Source organism: Eleutherodactylus coqui, chromosome 4 (genome assembly GCF_035609145.1).
Source record: "Eleutherodactylus coqui strain aEleCoq1 chromosome 4, aEleCoq1.hap1, whole genome shotgun sequence".
NCBI classification, from domain to species: Eukaryota; Metazoa; Chordata; class Amphibia; order Anura; family Eleutherodactylidae; genus Eleutherodactylus; species Eleutherodactylus coqui.
In genome coordinates, this window is record NC_089840.1 from 145574133 (window position 1) to 145594437 (window position 20305).

At 44.6% G+C, this 20305-nt stretch overlaps 1 protein-coding gene across 1 annotated transcript in view; it reads right to left on the bottom strand.

Annotated features, from left to right (window-relative positions):
- Nucleotides 1-1131: 1131 nt before the first annotated feature.
- Nucleotides 1132-20305, bottom strand: part of KCNC4 (potassium voltage-gated channel subfamily C member 4) — a 49814-nt gene continuing 30640 nt past the window's right edge. Inside the window, exon 3 of the mRNA XM_066600242.1 lies at nt 1132-1591. Within this exon, the coding sequence (XP_066456339.1) occupies nt 1341-1591 (251 nt within the window). The 3' untranslated portion in view covers nt 1132-1340. The remainder of the gene's footprint in view (nt 1592-20305) is intronic.

Genomic DNA, 20305 nt, shown 5'->3' on the forward strand with positions numbered 1-20305 from the left:
ATGTTCTAAGACTGTTTGGTGCAGTGATGGATGCTAAAACAACATGGGGGATGCAAGGAATCCACAATCTGGAAGTGCCTTCCCAATTTCCTGAGAAAAGTCGAACATTCATGGAGCAGTGTGGGGCTTTTTTTTCCCATCGGTCTCAACTGGTCAAAATGTCATTTTTGGGGGTCAGCTATTCAGTCTTAAAATAAAAATGATAGGGTTCTGTGATAGGTTCACTTTTAGAGAGCATGTGCATTTAGTGCTACTTGTGGTATACCTACACTTTTTTTCTATATTCTGTCATGACAGAAGAGGTCAATGACAAATGTTTATCAAATAGGACCTGATTGCTAAAACGAAGGCACCTGCTGTGGTCTTGCTTATGTTGTGCTCTTTTGGCTTTTAGCTTGGGCATAGCCATATCTTTATAGTATATACTGTATATGCAACTGAAACGTAAACTTTCTTCCTTCAATATAGCTCAAATGTACCAGTATCTCTTAGTTCAGAGCTGAATGAATATGGCACTTAGTAGAGTCCCATGGTGTACGTCTCTGACATGACATAAGATACAGATGGGAAGATGGAGCAATGCCTCTAGAAGGCAGCAGTCCTGCAAGTCAATGTCAGACCTTTTAACAAGCCTTGTAACAATGACTGGGAATTATGAATCAAAACCAGAAGGAAGAGAGAACCATCCATGGACAGCTGTTTTGGGGGATCATTATCTCCTCATCTGTGTGCAGTAGGTTTCTTGCTTGGCTAGTGAGAGGCCTGTAGACGTGGGTCGAGAAGGGTATAATTTCTATTTAGGGAAAGCACCAGAAAGTGTGAGGAGATTTATAGGGCTATCCATTTCCAATTATTGTTACAAAGCTTGTTAAAAGGTCTAACATTAACTTGCAAGAATGCTGCCTTCCAATAGGTGGAGCTGTTGAGGTATCATTCCATCTTTGTATTTGCATATTTCCCAGAGGAGCATGGATGGCCTTATAAGTCTCCTCACACATCTTCTAGGTGCTCTCCCTACGGAGAAACAATACCATTCCCGACTCACCACATAAGATAAAATGGTAGCCCAAAAAAAGCATATCTGTATAACTGACATCAGATTCAATAAAATAAAAGTCTTGCTAACAATAATTTGATTTTCTTACACAGAATTAGCTTTATTTAGATTTTTCTTCAGACAAAGATAAAAGATACAAATAATAAGAAACATTTTACCACACAGGTGACCAGAGACGAACTGTAACACTTCACCTATGTAGCTGTCGGCAGTTTTCTATGGGAAGACTATGAAATTCAGAGTTATTATACATCCAGGTCAACATTACTATGCGGTATTTGTTTTATGAGGGACCTAGGAGAATCTGTGAGTCCATCTCTATATCTATATCTCGTATGCCTTTCTTTATTCCTCCATCAGCAGCACAAGTATAATCTGCAGAGCTCAGCAGAAAACATGAGGCCCCGGACTTGCTTTTGTCTTTGGCACTAGCTCGACGGATAATTCTCTTGTCCTCCAGCTGTTGGAATGGCGGGGGGTCTTCATGATCCTCATCTGACATTATTGTGTTGGCATCCCCATTTTGTTTAGAATCTGTGAAAAACATATTTAAAAAAAGAATGTTAGAATGCAATAAATTATGTTACATCTGCTAATCCCACAAGTTAGTGGAACTATAGAACAATCCCAACACAATGTTATGGAGATTACAGAATTGGTGGCAGACAATATGGTTGGCCCCTATTGTGCTCACACTATTATCACGTCCGTTTCACATGGATCTACTTATAAACCTGCTGTAAAGGACAATGCTGGCCGGATAGAAGGGTCCGATCTTCCATTACCATTCATGATAATAACAGAAGTACCAGTTTTCCTTCGGTGCAGCAGACAGCTACCTACGCTCTAGCCAGCATTTATGTCTAACAGGATGAAAATAGAAGGAATATGTTGACTTTTTGACTTGGCTTGTTCTGTCTTAAAAAAAGCATATATCCAATTCTTTGGGGAAATGTTCCCACCTCGTCTTACAGACAGTATAGTTTCTCATCAATTCAGCATGTGAAATGGGAGATGCACTTGTGTATTGACCCTTTAACTGTATAGGGTGCGTCTGTCACGTTATTCACAGGGTTTTCTACATAGTATAAAATACAGTTATATAAAATTTACACCTTAAGGACATGGCCCTTTTTTATTTTTGTTTTTTCCTTCTCACATTCAAAAAAACCATAACTTGTTTTTATTTTTCCATTTACATAGCTGTATGAGGGTTTGTAATACAACCCAATACCACCATCTTTGGGAAGGTCTTGTTTTTTACTGCGTACACGTTGCAGCACAAAAAACATGATAACTTTATTTTATGGATCAGTACGATTATGATGATCTCAAATTTTTTTTTTTGCTGTACTACTTTTAAAAAATTAAATATCTTTGGAAAAAAATTAAATTATTTTCTGCCGCCATCTTATGACAGCCATAACTCTTTTATTTTTCCATCGATCTAGTTGTGTTTTGGAGTTTGTGACTTTTTGATTGCTTTTATTACATTTTTTTCTTGGAAACCACATGACAAAAAATGTGCAATTCTGCTGTTTTTTTTCTATTTTTCTGACGACATTCACCACGCAGGATTAATAATACATTACTTTGATAGAGCAGACTTTTGCAGATGTGGCAATACCAAATATGCTTTTATTTATTTTTTTCATTATTAGTATAGGAAAATACATTTTTTTAAATGTTTACTTCTTTTAGTTTTATTCAGTAGTTAAAAAAACTTTTTCTTTTTTTTTAAATTTTACATATGGGAGTTGAACTTGCGATTGTTTGATCCTTCATACAATATTATGTACTAACACAGCATTATATTATACCAAATTATGACAGGCAGTCTATGAAGGTGTGCCACAGGCACGCCTTCATAGGCATTTATGGATGGCAGCCCTGGGGGCCTTCAGAAAGGTCCCGGCTGCCCTGGCAACTGAACAGAACCCCGCCATCGCATCGCAGGGCAGGCCATTCAGGGCATTTAAATGCCACTGTCAAAAATGACACAGCATTCAGAGAGATAACAGCAACTATTAGTTTTAGCACTGATCGAGTCTGTTGCAGGCAGGTGTCTGATATCATAGTTAGCCAGCACCCACCTTGCATGGAGCAGGATCGACTCCATATAAACCCTGCACAATCAGGACCTAAATGTACGCCCTGTGGTGTTAAAGGTTTAGTTAGTATCCTCATTGCTAACAAGAGGTTTGTCCAAGCCCCCAAACCAGACTTTGTTTCTCTAATTATGTTACATTGAGCAACTTTGCAACTGACATGGTATTAAAGTCATCACAGATTGTAGTGGGATCACAGCACACGTATTAACCTGGGTATATACAGGGAAGATAGTCCTCTCTAGGTGGTGCACGCTCCCAAGGGTCCTGGATCCTGGACCGTATTTCCAATCATAGAGTATAAGTAAGAGCAGCACTCCAGGAGTTAAGTCAAAACACAGGAATCTTTATTGCCATTGCCCACAACGTTTCAACTCTCCCACAGAGAGTCTTTATCAAGTGCCCCCAAACCAGACTTTGTTTCTCTAATTATGTTACATTGAGCAACTTTGTAACTGACATGGTATTAAACATATCTGTGAAGAACATCAGCGCATCTCCATTCAAGGATATCCCACCAATAGTGACATACGTAGACGCTGGTGACATATTTATACAGCAAGCCAAAAAGTGCTCACGATATTTTGTATGTAATGTCAGCTGAAGTACAGTGGTTTTGACATTGGATCATAGTCCAGATTGGCAAAACGGTGCACATTTTTAATAACAATTTCATTACAAGGTTTGCTGAATCTAACATAATTAGATCAATAAAGTCTTTTTTTAGATACTGAAAAACTGCTTTAAGTAAAGATGTAAAGTCTCACACTACATTATGATAAAAGATAAATTTGTAAATGTGCATCTTTTACTTTTCTTGAGTTGCACAATGTATTAATTACAAGATCAGAAATACCCCTTGACGATTAGGGCTGGCTTCACAGGGCAGAGAAAATCGTGCGAGATGCACAAATATGAACCCTATTGCTTTGAATGGGGTCAAATGCATGAACTATGTTTTCCTGCATGGCACCACGATGCGATATGGGAATCAAATTCCAGCATGTTCTATTTTGGTATGTGTTCTTGCATCGCAGCGCCCATTAGTTTCAAAAGGGCCGGCAGCAGCATCACACCACGTGCTAATTGCACACGATGCGATGTTTCCCATTGAAAACAATGGGAGAACCTCTGTAAATTTCAGCTATCAGCTGCGGTGGAGGTTCCCTGCATCCTTGAAGTTATGCGAGGCTGTTTTCACATGAAAACGCCCTGCATCCTCAGGGATATTGCAAGGGCGATATCGGGCCGTCATTCATGAACCAGTATCACCCTCGCCCATGTGAAGTTAGCCTAACAGAACTGGACATCACAATCTGTACCTTTCATCCCTGGCCCCATCCACCTCAACCAATCCTTTGAATTGCACCTGTACTTTCAGGTGAATTTACTGAATACTTTGCCCTGTGTGTGTACATGAGGAGTAACACTATAGCTAGGCATTAGATGACTGTATTTTTCATACTCATTCTCTTCTGCAGACTGCATCTCTAATTTTCAGCTTTCTCTTAACTATTAGTTGTCAACTAGCTGCTATGATATCTTCTATGCATTTCACACGGAAAAAACTGCTAATTCTGCTCTGTAGTGCACACAGAAATATTAGCACTAAGGAGGACATAATGCAGCAGTACTGAGCAGTTTATATGTTATTTCAGTAGCTGTGTAATACTAAATCACTATTAGCTGCAGTTATGTCTGTGGGAAACTTTCTGCCCCTCTCTTCCTCCTCACTCTTTACAGACTTCTATGGGCAACATGAGAAAAGCCTTACATTTACAAATTTCCTGTGTTCCATTTAGTTGTATCAATGTGTTGACTATTTAACTACTGTTCCTTGCACGTTATTAATTACACACGATTTGTGCCGATGCTGAGTATATCACACTTACAACTCTTAGATCCATGAATGTCCATCTACACTTCCTTGCGCAAACATATATAACTGTTGGAATGAGTAAGTGTCGAGACTATTTAGAACTGTTTTCTAAAATGATGAGAAAAGTGAGCAGGGTATAGCAAGAGGATGTTGGGACTTCCTGCAAGCTTACAAATTTACTATAACTTGCTCACTGTTGCCTTCATCCACTCTCGCCTCGATTATTGCAACTCGCTGCTGATCAGCCCTCCCTCCTCCAGACTCTACCCCTCCAACCCGTCCTGAATGCGGCGGTCAGGCTCATCTTCCTGTCCAGCCACTACTCGGACGCCTCTGCCCTGTGCCAGTCACTGCACTGGCTGCCCGTTAAATACAGAATTCAATTTAAACTCGCTACCTTCATCCACAAAGCCCACAGTGCAGCGCCCCCCTATATTGCCTCCCTCATCTCAATCCACCACCCAGCCCAGATCCTCCGCTTTGCTAACGAAATCAGACTAAGTGCTACTTTAATTCGAACCTCTCATTCCCACCTCCAGGACTTCTCCAGAGAAGCACCAGTCCTCTGGAATGCGCTACCCAATCCGCGCAATCCCTGATTCACAAAATTTCAGGCGTGCTCTAAAAACGCACCTCTTCAGGGAGGAATACCATATCCCCTAAACCAAACCTCTCTTTACTCTACCTGATAACGTGCTCCCTGTCCTAGTGAGCCCTAGTGAAGCCCTGCTAGCCGCCATCAACCGCCCCCTGCAGTCACACCGATTCAGCCACCACACGGCTTATGTCTGACCATTGTCTATGTGTATAGCATCCCACACTCTCCATTTCACCATACCGTGCATATCTCCAGCCCCTTTCCTACTGTATCACTCTATTATCTGCAGTGTGTAAGCTCCTTGGAGCAGGACCCTTACCTCTATTGTTTCCATCAACTAATTACTATGTAATCGTGGTTTTTGTATTTCTGTACCCTCCTGTTTTTGTAAGCACTGCGGAATATGTTTGGTGGAATATTATAACTCACTCCAGAAACCGCTGTAAATTATGGCACAACTCTATGCCTGTTAGTAACAGTAACATCATTTACAAGGCTGAAAAAAGACATCCAGTTCAGCCTTTATCTATTTTGATCCAAGTGAAGGCAAAACCCCAATGAGGTCGAAGCCAATTTTCCTCATGTTAAGGAAAAAATCATTCCCATCTCCACATCTAACAGTCAGAATAAATCTTGGGATCAACAACCCTTCTAAAGTAATTTAGTGACTAGAACATGTGCTCAAGAAAGTGTCCAGGCCCCTCTTATTAGCAAATTCACCATCACCACATCATCAGGCAGAGTGTTCCACAGTCTCACTGCTTTTACAGTAAAGAACCACTTTCTAAGTTAGTGCATAAATCTTCTTTTCTCTAGATCAGGGGTCCCCAACCGCCGGGCCGCGGCCCGGGGCCGGGCCGTTGGGTGCTTAGCGCCGGTCCGCGGCACCGCCGGGAACTTTTACTCTAAACACAAGGCCCGCGGGCCGAATCCGGCCCGCTGCCTTGTGCTATGTGGCCCGCGGCGTGCCGACGCCGCTGACCACCGAAGCGATTACCAGCGAGGGCGCCGCAGCTCCCCGCTGGTAATCGCGCTGATCCCGGCGCACACTGACGTCTGTGCAGCCAGGATACTCTTCCCCGAGTCCCCTGCTCATTAGTTCCGCAGGAGAGGACTCGGGGAGGAAGCGTTCCGGGCTGACGTCAGGGCAAGCAGACAGAGAGCGACAGCAGGGAGGAGGTAAGTCTATGGGTTGGGGGGCTACTTATTACAGGGGAAGGGGCTGCCAATTACTGGGAGGGCTGGTTATTACTGGGGGCTACTTATTACAGGGGAAGGGGCTGCCTATTACTGGGGGGCTGGTTATTACTGGGGGGTGGGGGCTACTTATTACAGGGGAAGGGGCTGCCTATTACTGGGGGGGGGGGGTACTTACTACTGGGGGACCTGCTTATTACAGGGGGGACCTGCTTATTACTGGGGGTTGCTTACTGGGGAGGGGGGAGGGGGTGTGCTTATTACTGGGGGGAGGGCTACTTATTACAGGGGAAGGGGCTGCTTATTACTGGGGGGGGGGCTGGTTATTCCTGGGGGGGGCTACTTATTACAGGGGAAGGGGCTGCCTATTACTGGGGGGCTGCCTATTACGGGGGGGCTGCCTATTACTGGGGGGCTGCCTATTACTGGGGGGGGGACCTGCTTATTACTGGAGGGGTTGCTTACTGGGGGGGCTGCTTATTACTGGGGGGGGGGGCTACTTATTGCAGGGGAAGGGGCTGCCTATTACTGGGGGGGGGGCCTGCTTATTACTGGGGGGAACCTGCTTATTACTGGGGGGGGGGGTGTTCTTATTACAGGGGAATGGGGTTGCTTATTACTGTGGGGGCTGGTTATTACTGGGGGGGACCTGCGTATTACTGGGGGGATTGCTTACTGGGGGGGGCTGCTTATTACTGGGGTGGGGACTACTTATTACAGGGGAAGGGGCTGCCTATTACTGGGGAGGCTGCCTATTACTTGGGGGGGGGGCGCTGCCTATTACTTGGGGGGGGCGCTGCCTATTACTGGGGGTGGGGCGCTGCCTATTACTGGGGGGGGACCTGCTTATTACTGGGAGGGGACCTGCTTATTACTGGGGGGGGGGGCTGGTTATTCCTGGGGGGGGGCTACTTATTACAGGGGAAGGGGCTGCCTATTACTGGGGGGCTGCCTATTACGGGGGGGCTGCCTATTACTGGGGGGGGGACCTGCTTATTACTGGAGGGGTTGCTTACTGGGGGGGCTGCTTATTACTGGGGGGGGGGCTACTTATTACAGGGGAAGGGGCTGCCTATTACTGGGGGGGGGGCCTGCTTATTACTGGGGGGAACCTGCTTATTACTGGGGGGGGGTGTTCTTATTACAGGGGAATGGGGTTGCTTATTACTGTGGGGGCTGGTTATTACTGGGGGGACCTGCGTATTACTGGGGGGATTGCTTACTGGGGGGGGCTGCTTATTACTGGGGTGGGGACTACTTATTACAGGGGAAGGGGCTGCCTATTACTGGGGAGGCTGCCTATTACTTGGGGGGGGGGGGGCGCTGCCTATTACTTGGGGGGGGCGCTGCCTATTACTGGGGGTGGGGCGCTGCCTATTACTGGGGGGGGACCTGCTTATTACTGGGAGGGGACCTGCTTATTACTGGGGGGGGGGGACCTGCTTATTACAGGGGGAGGGGCTGCTAATTACTGAGAGGTGGGGGCTGTCTATTACTGAGGGATGGGGGCTGTCTATTACTGGGGGGGGGGGAGATAAATTATATGCTGCCCTATGTGTGTTCTGGGGGGGGGGGGGGATTATACACTACCCTATGTGTGTACTGCCAGGACATTCTAATGTCATAACTAAATAAGAATGCACTAAACTCCAACCCCCTTCATAACCCCGCCCCCTATAACCAAAGCCCCGCCCATGTCCCGCCCAACCCTGCCGGGCCTTGTAAAAATGGTCTTGCTTGAAGCCGGTCCCTGGTGCCAAAAAGGTTGGGGACCACTGCTCTAGATGATTGCCGCCTAGTTACAGTCCTGGGTATACTAGATGATGGGAGAGATCTCTGTATTGACCCCTGATATGTCTATACTTAATTATTAGAGCGTCCCCTTGTTACAGTGACAGTCTATAGTATACTGTAAATAGATCATGGGGTGAATCTCTGTACGAAGCTGGCATAATCTCTTTAGCTGGCATAAATTTGCTTTTCTGGTACACAGATGGAAAACTTGGTACCTCATAATAAATTGGTGTCTTTTATTCAAGAATTCTTTGCCTTAAAGGGGTATTCCACTTTCAAACTATTGCCAACCTATCCTCAGGATAAGTCATCAATAGTGGTCTGGCTTTGATCCGTTGCCTGGGACCTCAACAGATCAGCTGTTTGCCAGGCTGGAATGCTTGTGCAATCAGTTGAATTCTGCAACAATCATACTGTATCATTTTTACTGTAGTGACCAGACTGGCATTCCCAGCAAAGTTCCTATTCATTTCCATTGAATGTTTTCCTGCAGTACCAAGCCTGGCCTCTACAGTGAGAATGGAGTTGTCTGTTTCTTGCAGAATTTAGTTCTGTATATGATTTCACCAGCCCAGCGAACAGCTGATCAGCAGGCATCTCAGGCAACGGACCGCAGCCATTCTACTATTGATGATATATCCTGTGAATAAGCCATCAATAGTTTACAACCAGAAAACCTCCTTAAGACCAGTGTATGAACTGCCAGTCTTAATATATTTCCCTCATTGACTTTAATGAGCAAGGAGCGCATAGAAACTAGAGCTCAGAGCCAGCAAAATTCAGTCTGCATTAAAAATTATATAAGGCTAGCTGTGAAGATAAGTAAAGTAATGTATTGGTAAAAGTCTCTTGTGGTGAATCAAAAACCATTGCTGTAACTCGTATGAAAAATATGCACCCTCAATAACATAAAAAAGCTAAAACATGCTCTTCCTTTAGAATCAGCCTAGTGGAAACTGTTCACTGGTGATCAATACTTTTCCCAACATCGCTTTATTTCAAATTATGTGCCCACAGCATTCATAATATGTCTGATCAATGCTGAACACAGACCACTTAGGGGCACTGTGCTCAAACATATGTGCCATCTTTAGCCCACATTCCAACATCTTTTTATGTAGTGACCCAGAGAAGGGTCCCTCCATCATTTGTAAGTCTGTTTGTCTTTAAGTAAGTTTTTTTGTCTCCATTTCCCATAAGTGTGTTGTGATTGATGGTTTGGGAGAATGGGAAAGAGTTTGCGAGAGCGAAGAAGACGTATGGTGTGTGGTCGGTGAAGGAGGTGCGCGCAGGAGAGATGAGCTGATGCTCCTGCCAGTGCTAGGCTGCGGCTATGTATCTGCTGCTAGAAGGCGTGTCTCCTCCAGGGAGGAATGCACGGGAGATGCTGCTTAATTGGTTTGGGAATGCAAGAGCCGCACGCACCCCCGCTGAATTGCATCTGAATGGGACAGAAACCTGTTACAGCTAACAGCTAAAGTGAGTGTGATTTTGAGAGACCGTGTAACACAAGAAAGTGTCCTTCAGATAACAGCGACTGAGAATGTGTGTGTTTTGGGAAAAGAACATTGTATTGTCAAATGTGTTTAGAAAGGTAGAGCTCAGAACTGTTCCGAAGTCTGTATCTTCATGGTAAGAAGTACAAGTAATTTGCCTGTGTTGGAAAATCAAACTTGGAACGTGAATAAAAGGAAACCGCATGTCCCAGGTTTTGAAAAAGCACTCTTTGTCTGTGAAATCATTTATTTATCGCGAGTAACGCATGACTTATCTAGGGACACTGGCATCACGACAATAATCTAGGACTGAACTGAAGCTATCAGAGCCTCCTAAAATCTTATCTCCCTTGCTAGTGATCAAGCTGGGCTATAGTTCAGTTTTTGGGTAAAGGAGATGGTAGAGCCATTGTGAACTGCTAACATCTTGTACCTGCTGTTTCCTCGGCTGAAGGCCTGATTCTCGCTCGGTGCAGGCCGGTGCTTGGCGTCATGAACAGGATGATAAATAACTCCATGCTGTGTGTTGATGGAAAAGTAAAATGGACTTTCCACTGTGATATTCTTACTTGTCTTGGATGGCAAAGAAAAAAATTATGAGAATTGAATTGAGACTTTATGGGAACCAAATGTATGTGGCAAGGATGTCCTACAGGCTGGAAGACTGTTTTGTGTTACTGGATAAAAAGGAGTTATTAGATTTTCATGCATTGGTGGAAGGTTTTGGTGACAATATGGACATACAAAATAGCGCCCAGACTACACCTTCCTTCCCTCAGGAGGAGCCCACCAATTTTTACCGCCAAGAAGTTCCCGCCTTTAGTGAGAAAATAGTAGGGGGGGACTCCTCCACCATGGAGTTGGAGGGGAAGGAAGTTTGGAGCTGCCCAGAGGTGGAGTTAGTGGTGGTAGCAGGAGTCCACCAGGAGTGTGCTCAGAGGAGTGGGGAGAGACCAGGCAGCACAGACACGACTGCTATCTACCACCCTGACCTAGGTGGTACTTCTGGGATGAAAGGGAGGTACAAGCACTGATGGATTCCAGCAGTTCATTGCCTGAGGAATCTCCACCAGCACAATGCACTACAATTGAGGAGCTGGAGTGCTCAAAAATCACCACATGACGAGGTGATGTGGCTGTGGCCTCGGATGATGCTGCACTTGTCTCTGCACCTGCAAATAAAAGGGACTGGATCCGTAAGCTGTTCACCATGCATGTAGGAACTGTGTGGTCACATTACCCGGCCATGGATCCTGATCCATAGGGATAACTTGGAGGCCTGACAGGCCATACCAGAACATTTATTGCCCTTCATGATTACGGAGAGGAAATTTTACTTTTGTGTTCCGGGATGACGGGGATGATCGCCCTAAGGATTCACCCTATTTTGCTGCTCCCAGGCGGACTGGACAGAGTGCATTTCAGTTTCAAGGTATTTCATGACAATAGTATCAGCAAATTACCTGCGACCAGACTGTCAGGAGGAATTGGAACCACTGGATGCGTGAGGGCACTCACACAAGGAGACTGGGCTCAGGATGCCCTTGCCAGACTACTAACAGAGAGGATCATCTGATCATGCCTTTGTTTTGGAGTGGCCCACTGCTCCCACTGTTGGTGTGATAGTCTGTTGGGGGGGGCCATCGCATTCAATAGTCGGTCACTCCTAGTAGTGGTACGAGGGACAATGACAGCTCAGTGATATGTTCAGGACATTCTGCAGCCACATGTGACCCTCTCATGGCAGCTTCTAAGAGGTATTTCCCAATAGGGAAATGTTCGGCTGAACACACAAGAGGGTCACAGGAAGCCTCCACAACATTACCACACTTCAGTGGCCTGTCTGGTTGCCAGATTTATTGGCAATAGAACATGTATGGGACCATCTAGGACACTAGCTTCAACAGCCTATGAGTGTGCATGATCTACAAGCTCAATTACCGCATATGTGGAGCGATATTCCACAGGATACCATACTAAACCTCTATGTCTCAATGCCTGCCCGTATCACATCTTATATCCAAGCTAGAGTGGCCCAATAGGATACTAGCGCCTCCATGCCTGCCCATATGACATCTTGTATTCAAACTATAGGTGAACAGGGTACTAGAGCCTCCATCCTCACCCGTATCACATCTTGTATCCAAGCTGCAGGCGGTACAACAGAGTACTAGAGCCTCCATGCCTGCCCGTATCACATCTTGTATCTAAACTGGAGTCAGTACAACAGGTTAGTAGAGCCTTTATGCCTGCCTATATCACATCTTGCATTCATGTTAGAGGTGGTATAACAGTGTACTAGAGCTTTCATTCACCCCCCCCCCCCCCCCCCGTATAACATCTCGTATCTAAGCTAGAGGCGGTACAACAGGGTACTAGAGCCATGAGTGTATATATATATATATATATATATTATACATACATACATACACACACCTTCTAGGGGAGAGATGTTATTGACAGGGAGTATATGTATATATATATATATATATATATATATATATAGATAGATAGATAGATAGATAGATAGATATGCATATAAATATATATATACACACACACACACATACATTCCTACTAGGAGAGGGATGTTACTGCCAATGAATGTATTTAAAATGAATAGTGAGTGACTGAAGAAATATATTTCTCACTGTTATCTCTAAGGAAAACGGCTTTATTTCCTGAAGAGCTGGAAAACCTAGAAAATCTAATGCAAGAATTAAACAATACAGCAGCTTTTTTGTAATATTGGATAATGAAGGCAGCATTACGCCTTAGGCAGAGAAGTTCCTTGGGTCTCTATGAACACAGCAGTCCATTCAGGAGGCTACTTGCACCAGTATCAAGGTGGACGGTGCAGATAAAGCAGCAAGGATCTTCACAATTCTTTATAGAAGAGTTTAACACAAGTATTATACTGTGTTTTCCCCGAAAATAGGATCTACCCTGATAATAAGGGGGGAGGAAGCGACTTGAAATATAAGCCCTCCTCAAAAATAAGCCTTAACTACACTAGGTAAAAAAAACAAAACGTAATACTCACTTCGTAGCCGGCGTCTGTGTCCCCAGCGATGGTCTCCCCAGCTGTACGGCAGGTTCTGTAGTCCTCCCCACTGTCATCTCTCTTTGTTAAACGGGACTTTGAATTCCCCGCCTCCAGCAAGTAAGCGGTGTGATTGGACCATTCACAGCCATTCAGTGAATGACATAGTGTTTTTACTAACGCCTTTGTGAGACTGGCCTTATATGCAGTTATGTTATATAATATATACAAAAGACTGCTTATTACTAACAATACTAAAAAACTTTTTTATGAAAGAGTAAAGGTCTATATGTATGTAAACTTCACATAAAGGCCACCTAGATATGAATATTAACTATCTGTCTATCTGTACCATATAGGTGGGGGCTTGGAGACACAAGTCTCGTAGCCAGCAATACCTCTATCTGACACAGCAAAAACAAGCACTATGGAGAGAAAGGGTTCGAGCTAGCTTCCAAAATGATCAAGTATGCCCTATTTTTGTATCCATGTCTAGTGTTTGGCTGAAGATCTAGGGGAATAAGGGCTCCTTACCACGGGCGAATTTTCGCTGCGTTCCCCGCGGCGATTATCCGGCTGTGGGGAACGCAGTGAACGCTTTCCATAGCATTGCTCCCCTGTCCACGAGCGGAGAATCATAGCGATTCTCCGCTCACGGCCAGCAATTTGCAGCATGCTGCGAATTTCTGCGATGAGCCTATCTGTTAGATAGGCTCATCGCGGAGATCCGTCTCCCAGCTCTTGGGATTTCGCAATGCCCGTGGACAGGCTGCCTAAAGTTTCTCCTTTTGGAGACTGTCAAGTTAGCATAGGGAGTCTTATAGGCCATGCAATGCTACCTGGGAAAATGCTATGTAAATAGGAGACAGATAAATGTCTCTATCATTTTTCTATCCCCATTTTACATACCCATTGCATAGCCTATAGAGGGCTCATATCCACAACCACGTTTTCACCGTGTATTATGCGGGCGTTGGATGGACGAGTGATACATGGTTAATGGAGTCAATGAAAAAGTCAATACACTTTCACTAATCCCTGCACACCGGCGTATAGACTACGTATCAATACGTACGAGGGATGAATCACAGTGTGCTCTATTTCTCTGCGTACCACACAGCATGAGCCCCATACATTGGTATAGGCATCGTATGAAGCGCTGTCCATACACAATACATTGCATTGACTGCATTGTCATACGCAATCCCACTTTCAAACACATAAGGTGCCTCTGCCCTGTGCCAGTCACTGCACTGGCTGCCCGTCAAATACAGAATTAAATTTAAACTCACTACCCTCATCCATAAAGCTCTCCATAGCACTGCGCCGCCTTACATTGCCTCCCTCATCTCAATCCACCACCCAGTCCAGGCCCTCCGCTCTGCTAACGAAATCAGACTGAGTGATACTTTACTTCGAACCTCTCATTCCCGCCTCCAAGACTTCTCTAGAGCAGCACCAGTCCCACGGAATGCGCTACCCAAAACTATCCATGCAATCCCTGATTCACAAAATTTCAGGTGTGCTCTTAAAACGCACCTCTTTAGGGAGGCATACCGCATACCCTAAACCAAACCCCTCTGTACTCTGCCTGATAACGTGCTCCCTGTCCTAGTGACTGCAACCGTGCTAGCCGCCATCAACCTCCCCCGGCAGTCACACCGATTCAGCCACCACACAGCTTAATGTCTGACCATTGTTTGTGTATAGCATCCCATACTCTCCACCTCACCATACCGTGCACATCTCCACCCCTTTTATTTTCTGCATCACTCCATTTCTTGTAGTATGGAGCAGGACCCTCACCCCTACTGTTTCCGTCAACTGATTACTATGTAACCATGGTTTTTGTATTTTTGTCTTTCTGTATCCCCGTTTTTGTAAGTGCAGCGAAATATGTTTGGGCTATATAAATAAAGAATATTATTATTATTACAGCATGGCTGGACACAACCTTTTTGGCCAAGATAAATTTGATGGAGTTTAATACAGCAGTTGCTAAACAACAATGTAAAGCGATTAAATATTACAGAACAAATGTCGAAGATGATATTCCTCAGACATAGTCAGGTCTGCATTTTGCTCTAAGGCACTTGAAGCCAATACTGTTGTTTTAGACACAAGTCTTTTCAACTCTCCTTAGAATTAAATCCATTTAACTTCTACTTTGGCCTCAAGTCACAGACCCCGCTCTCCTGAGGCCGTTCTCATTACAATTCTGCACATGCGGCTGTTACATTTGTGCACTAGTAGAAATAACACACAGTATGAACACAGGATGATTGACTACAATGCTATCAAATTATTTTGCTGCCTTACTTCACAATTGCTGGAAACAAAGTATCAAAAAGCCAAAAAAAAAGTTGGAATGACAGTCTACAACTCTCACTACACACTCTTCTACAGGGCATCTCTACCCAAAGGCATTTGCAGGATGGCAACATAAGGGCTTAAATGACAGCCACAAAACAGGAATAAACGAAAGCAATGATTTCAATGGTTTAATTTTCAATAGCGGGATTCTCGAGTGTTAATGCTACGCCTGAGAAAAGATAGGGCAGGACCTATCTAACCACTTCTTTCTTCCAAACTCGCGTGCGAGCATACTAGCACATGCACCCTTCTGTTTAAGCCTTTAGTGACCAACACAGCTGAGGTCATACACAAGACCCCCATAAACATTAAAGTTTAAAAGTCCGAACCCACTGGTGATGGTGGGACCAGATGACTCTCTAATGTATATGGAGGCACTTCAACTTTCCTCTGACAAAAGTAGGAAGATTTGGAGAAATTAAATTACATATAAAAAAATAAGCCAGTCACAGCGCGCAGCCAATCAGAGGCAGCGCTTTTTTAATCCCATGCCACCAGAAATACAGAAGAAGACCACCGTGGACCAGGGAGAAGCGACGGACAGCGCTTCTAGGTAAAGTATGATTATTTTTGCTCTTTTCTGCAGATAGGGATGATTTTTGGGGTAGGGCTTATATTTCAAGGCCCCTCCCCCCCAAAAAAAGCAATGGGATAGCATTGCGGTTCTCTGCCACAGCTGTGACATCAATTTCAATGGAGCTTGCGGTGCTGCCGCAGGCCCAATTGACAACAAGGTGAAGCCCCTGGATGTGACAGCATCCAGTGGTTTCACATCCAAGGAATCCCCTGCTGCGACAGCAGCGGATAGCGGTGGTACTGCACTTTTATGTGCATATTTTACTATGGTGTGACCGCACAACAAGTGCGAATAAAAAACGCGTTTGCCACTTCGGTCACGTGTTTTTTTACACGTGCGCTTTGCGTTTCGTTTTCACGGACCTATAATTCAGTGAAAAAAAGGCTCGTCTGACTGAGCCCTTAGGCCGTATTTACACGACCGATATACTTGTGCGAGTTTTGTGCATTGTAAGACACACAAAAGAAGCACGAAAATAGACCCCATTGTTTGCAGTGGGTCTATTTACATGGGTGATTTTTTTCTCTCTAAGCGATGCTGTGAGATGGAAAAATGGCAGCATGTCCTATTTTTGTGCGATTCTTGCACAAGAGTAATACATGCAAAAGTGCGGTGTCAAAACAGTCAGGCGCATTTTGCTATTAGACGTGTAAATATGGGCTAAGGCCTTATGCAAACGAGCGTTTTTACGCCGCTAATTGAGCTGTGCAAAAAAATTGCAACTATCTGAAGCATTGGTTTTCAACGTATTCAGAGAAACAATTTTTTACTGCGCAAAAATGTCCAACAGCAAAAAAACTAGCACATAAGTGACTGAATTAAGCGACCAAAATTTGATGCTGCTAAAAAAAGTTTGACCGAAACACGCTGGCGGCTCCACAGACTCCTATGGGAGTCTATGGGAGCCATCAGAAAAGTGAGGGGGAACGAGTTTAGCAGCGGTGAGTTTCCTCTAGTGAGGCATTTAAAAGTGATTAGCAATTCTGCCAACCGAGGGATTTTGGGTCTGTGGCGTATTTTCCCTGCAATCTGCCACAGCCGACCGTGTGAATGGAAAAAATCGTGAATAATAGCTGTGACTTGGTCACGGCTATTCTTTATTCATGCAATTTTCGGCAGAGATGCAGGAAGTGTTAAAACACAACACCCATGTGAAAGAGGGCTTAGGCTGTAATTCTACACAGCAAAAACAACTTCTAGCTGACCGCCCCACCAACCTGCCAAGTCACCGACCACACAATCTTGCAGATAATAGTGGCAAGATCTTTAAGCCTTTGACTGCTGTGGGTGGTTGGGGTTTAAACCACAGGTGGTTTTCGCTATTTGGCGACACGGCCTACTATAATTCACTGATCTGCTGTCACTCTATAGACTCTTCTTAGGATTAGCTTTTAATTTGCCTCAGGCTGTGGCAATGGGGCACAATTTATAACCCAACTGATGTAACCAGAACCAAACAAACACATGGAAAATATTATTTCTCTCTCAACTTAGTAATAGTGCAAGGACTTCACAGCACCTATGTGTACGTACCGTAGAGACAGACTGCTATGGTTCTCCTTGGAGACAGCGGAGCCCAGGGGCCTACTTGATGGTGAGAAGCTTTGCATAGTTAGCAACAGGGTAGGGAACTGTCCAAATGGTCATGGAAAAGACATGGAAGGAAACACGAGGTCGTTGTGTTCTTGGTGGCAAGGTTGGGCACAATAAATAGATGACCATTTTAAGTTTTGTGATGGAGCCCTTCCTTTCTATTTACACCATGCATAGTCCATGAGGACACATCTACACAGTTAGGCCTTAGTCACATGGGTGTTTTTTCCCGCGATTTGCGGATCGCATGACGGATGCGCATCCGCAAATCGCGTGACCGGGGCCGAAAAATCGCCCCAAAAAACTGCTCCTAGCCGCGTTTCATTAGCAACGGGCCGGAGCAGTGCAGCGCTGCCCAGCGCATTGAATTCAATGGAGCCGGCAATACAGCCGGCTCCATTGAAAGCAATGGGCTGCAGGCGATCTCACGATGAATTTTTTATATGTTTAAGCCCTTCCCGGAAATTCATCCAAATGTGTAAAAAAAAAAATATATATATACTCACCTGGTCCCGGCAAACAGAGCTCAGCCGCGGCCGCCGGCAGTTCTCCTGAACTGCTCTGAGTAGTATTCAGCAGCCGGGGCTTTAAAATCCCCACCTGCTGAATGAGCTGCCTCTGATTGGTCACAGCCTCACCAATCAGAGGCAGCTCTCACTCACACCCATTCATGAATGGGTGAGTGAGTGCTGCCTCTGATTGGCTCAGTGCATGTCATTCAGCTGAGAGCTGCCCCTGATTGGTCCCTGCGCTGAGCCAATCAGAGGCAGCACTCACTCACCCATTCATGAATTCATGAATGGGTGTGAGTGAGAGCTGTCTCTGATTGGTGAGGCTGTGACCAATCAGAGGCAACTCATTCAGCAGGCGGGGATTTTAAAGCCCCGGCTGCTGAATACTACTCAGAGCAGTTCAGGAGAACTGCTGTCCGACGCGGCTGAACTCCGTCTGCCGGGACCAGGTGAGTATATATTTTTTTTTATTTTTACACATTTCTGGATGAATTTCCGGGAAGGGCTTATATTTTTAAGCCCTTCCCGAAAATTCATCGTGCGATCGCCAGCAGCCCATTGATTTCAATGGAGCCGGCTGTATTGCCGGCTCCATTGAATTCAATGGGCAAACATCATTCTTCTCTGCCACAGCTGTTACAGCTGTGGCAGAGGAGAATGATTTGTCTAGTATATGTTCTCAATGGGGTCGGCTCTGCTGCCGCCAGCCCCATTGAGCGCATATAGAGAAGAGAACAGGAATAGCAGATCGCAGATAGGTGCGATCTGCGATTTCTGTTCTATAATTTATCGGACGAGCGCATAAAAAGCGCTCATGTGTCCGATACCATTGCAAAGCAATGGTTCTATAAAATCGCCGGACGCATGCGCATGCGCAAATCGCGTGAAAAAACGCCCGTCTGACTGAACCCTTAGACTGCTGAGAGCGTGCCCAGACAACTCATTGCTCAACTTGTTGATACACTTATGTTGTGGTTGGGGCATGTGCTGGCCGTTCCTCCAAGCTCCCCTGGTTTTCAGAATGTTTTCTCCTTTATCAGTAATATCTGATGTTGTGTCTTTTTTCAGTCTATGTAGTATATTTGTTGTCTAGTCGGTCTAGGGTTAGGGCTACTCGCTGTTGGACTACAGTAGTGACTGTAGGTGGTTTTGTTTGCACCTTCTTGCCAACATACAGTTATTATATCACTGTTTATCCATTAGGGTGGTATTTATCACTTTGTGTCCTTTTTGCCTTATACAACTACTAGTATTATTTGTCATCTCTGGTTTAGAAGTTAATTTATTCACAATTATCGTAATTATTTCAATAGCGTCACAATTATTATATTTGGCGTGACTCAAAGGGTTAACAGCTTGCTGTGTTCTGTAGCACCAGGTTCATACTTAAGGTGTCATTGAGGTACTTTTTAATTGTTTTTGACATTTTTGTGTTTGTCTTGCTATGTGATAATGAATAAAATATATTTATTGATGGGAATCTAAGTGTTGCTGTGCGTCCTCTCACGTTCTTATTCTACAAGGATCAGATGGCTCAAACTAAAGCAATGGTTGTTAGTGAGGTCTGATTAAGGCTACATGCACACGATCGTAAATATCGCACGAGTTTTTTGCATTGCGAGATGCATAAAACTCGCACAAATATGAACGCCATTCTTTTGAATGGAGTCATGAATATGAGCAAAGTTTTCACTCACAGTAATGCTGTGAGGTATAAAAAACATTCTTTTGAATGGAGTCATGAATATGAGCAAAGTTTTCACTCACAGTAATGCTGTGAGGTATAAAAAAAAATCGCTGCATGTCCTAATTTTTCACGTTTTTCGTAATGCATCGTCCATTGCTTTCAGTGGGACAGTTAAACACATTGCATGCTGTGTGATGTGCACGCGAGTGCGATGTGATGCTTCCCATTGAAATCAATTGGAAACAGTTGCCGATCCTCCAACACGCATGAAACAAGTTGCCGGAAAATCAGAATTTCAGAGAAGTGACACGAAGTGTTTTTGCATGAAAAATGCCTTGCATCCGTGGGTAAAATGCATTTTGACAAGCGTGATTTCAAGCTGGGTTTCTCG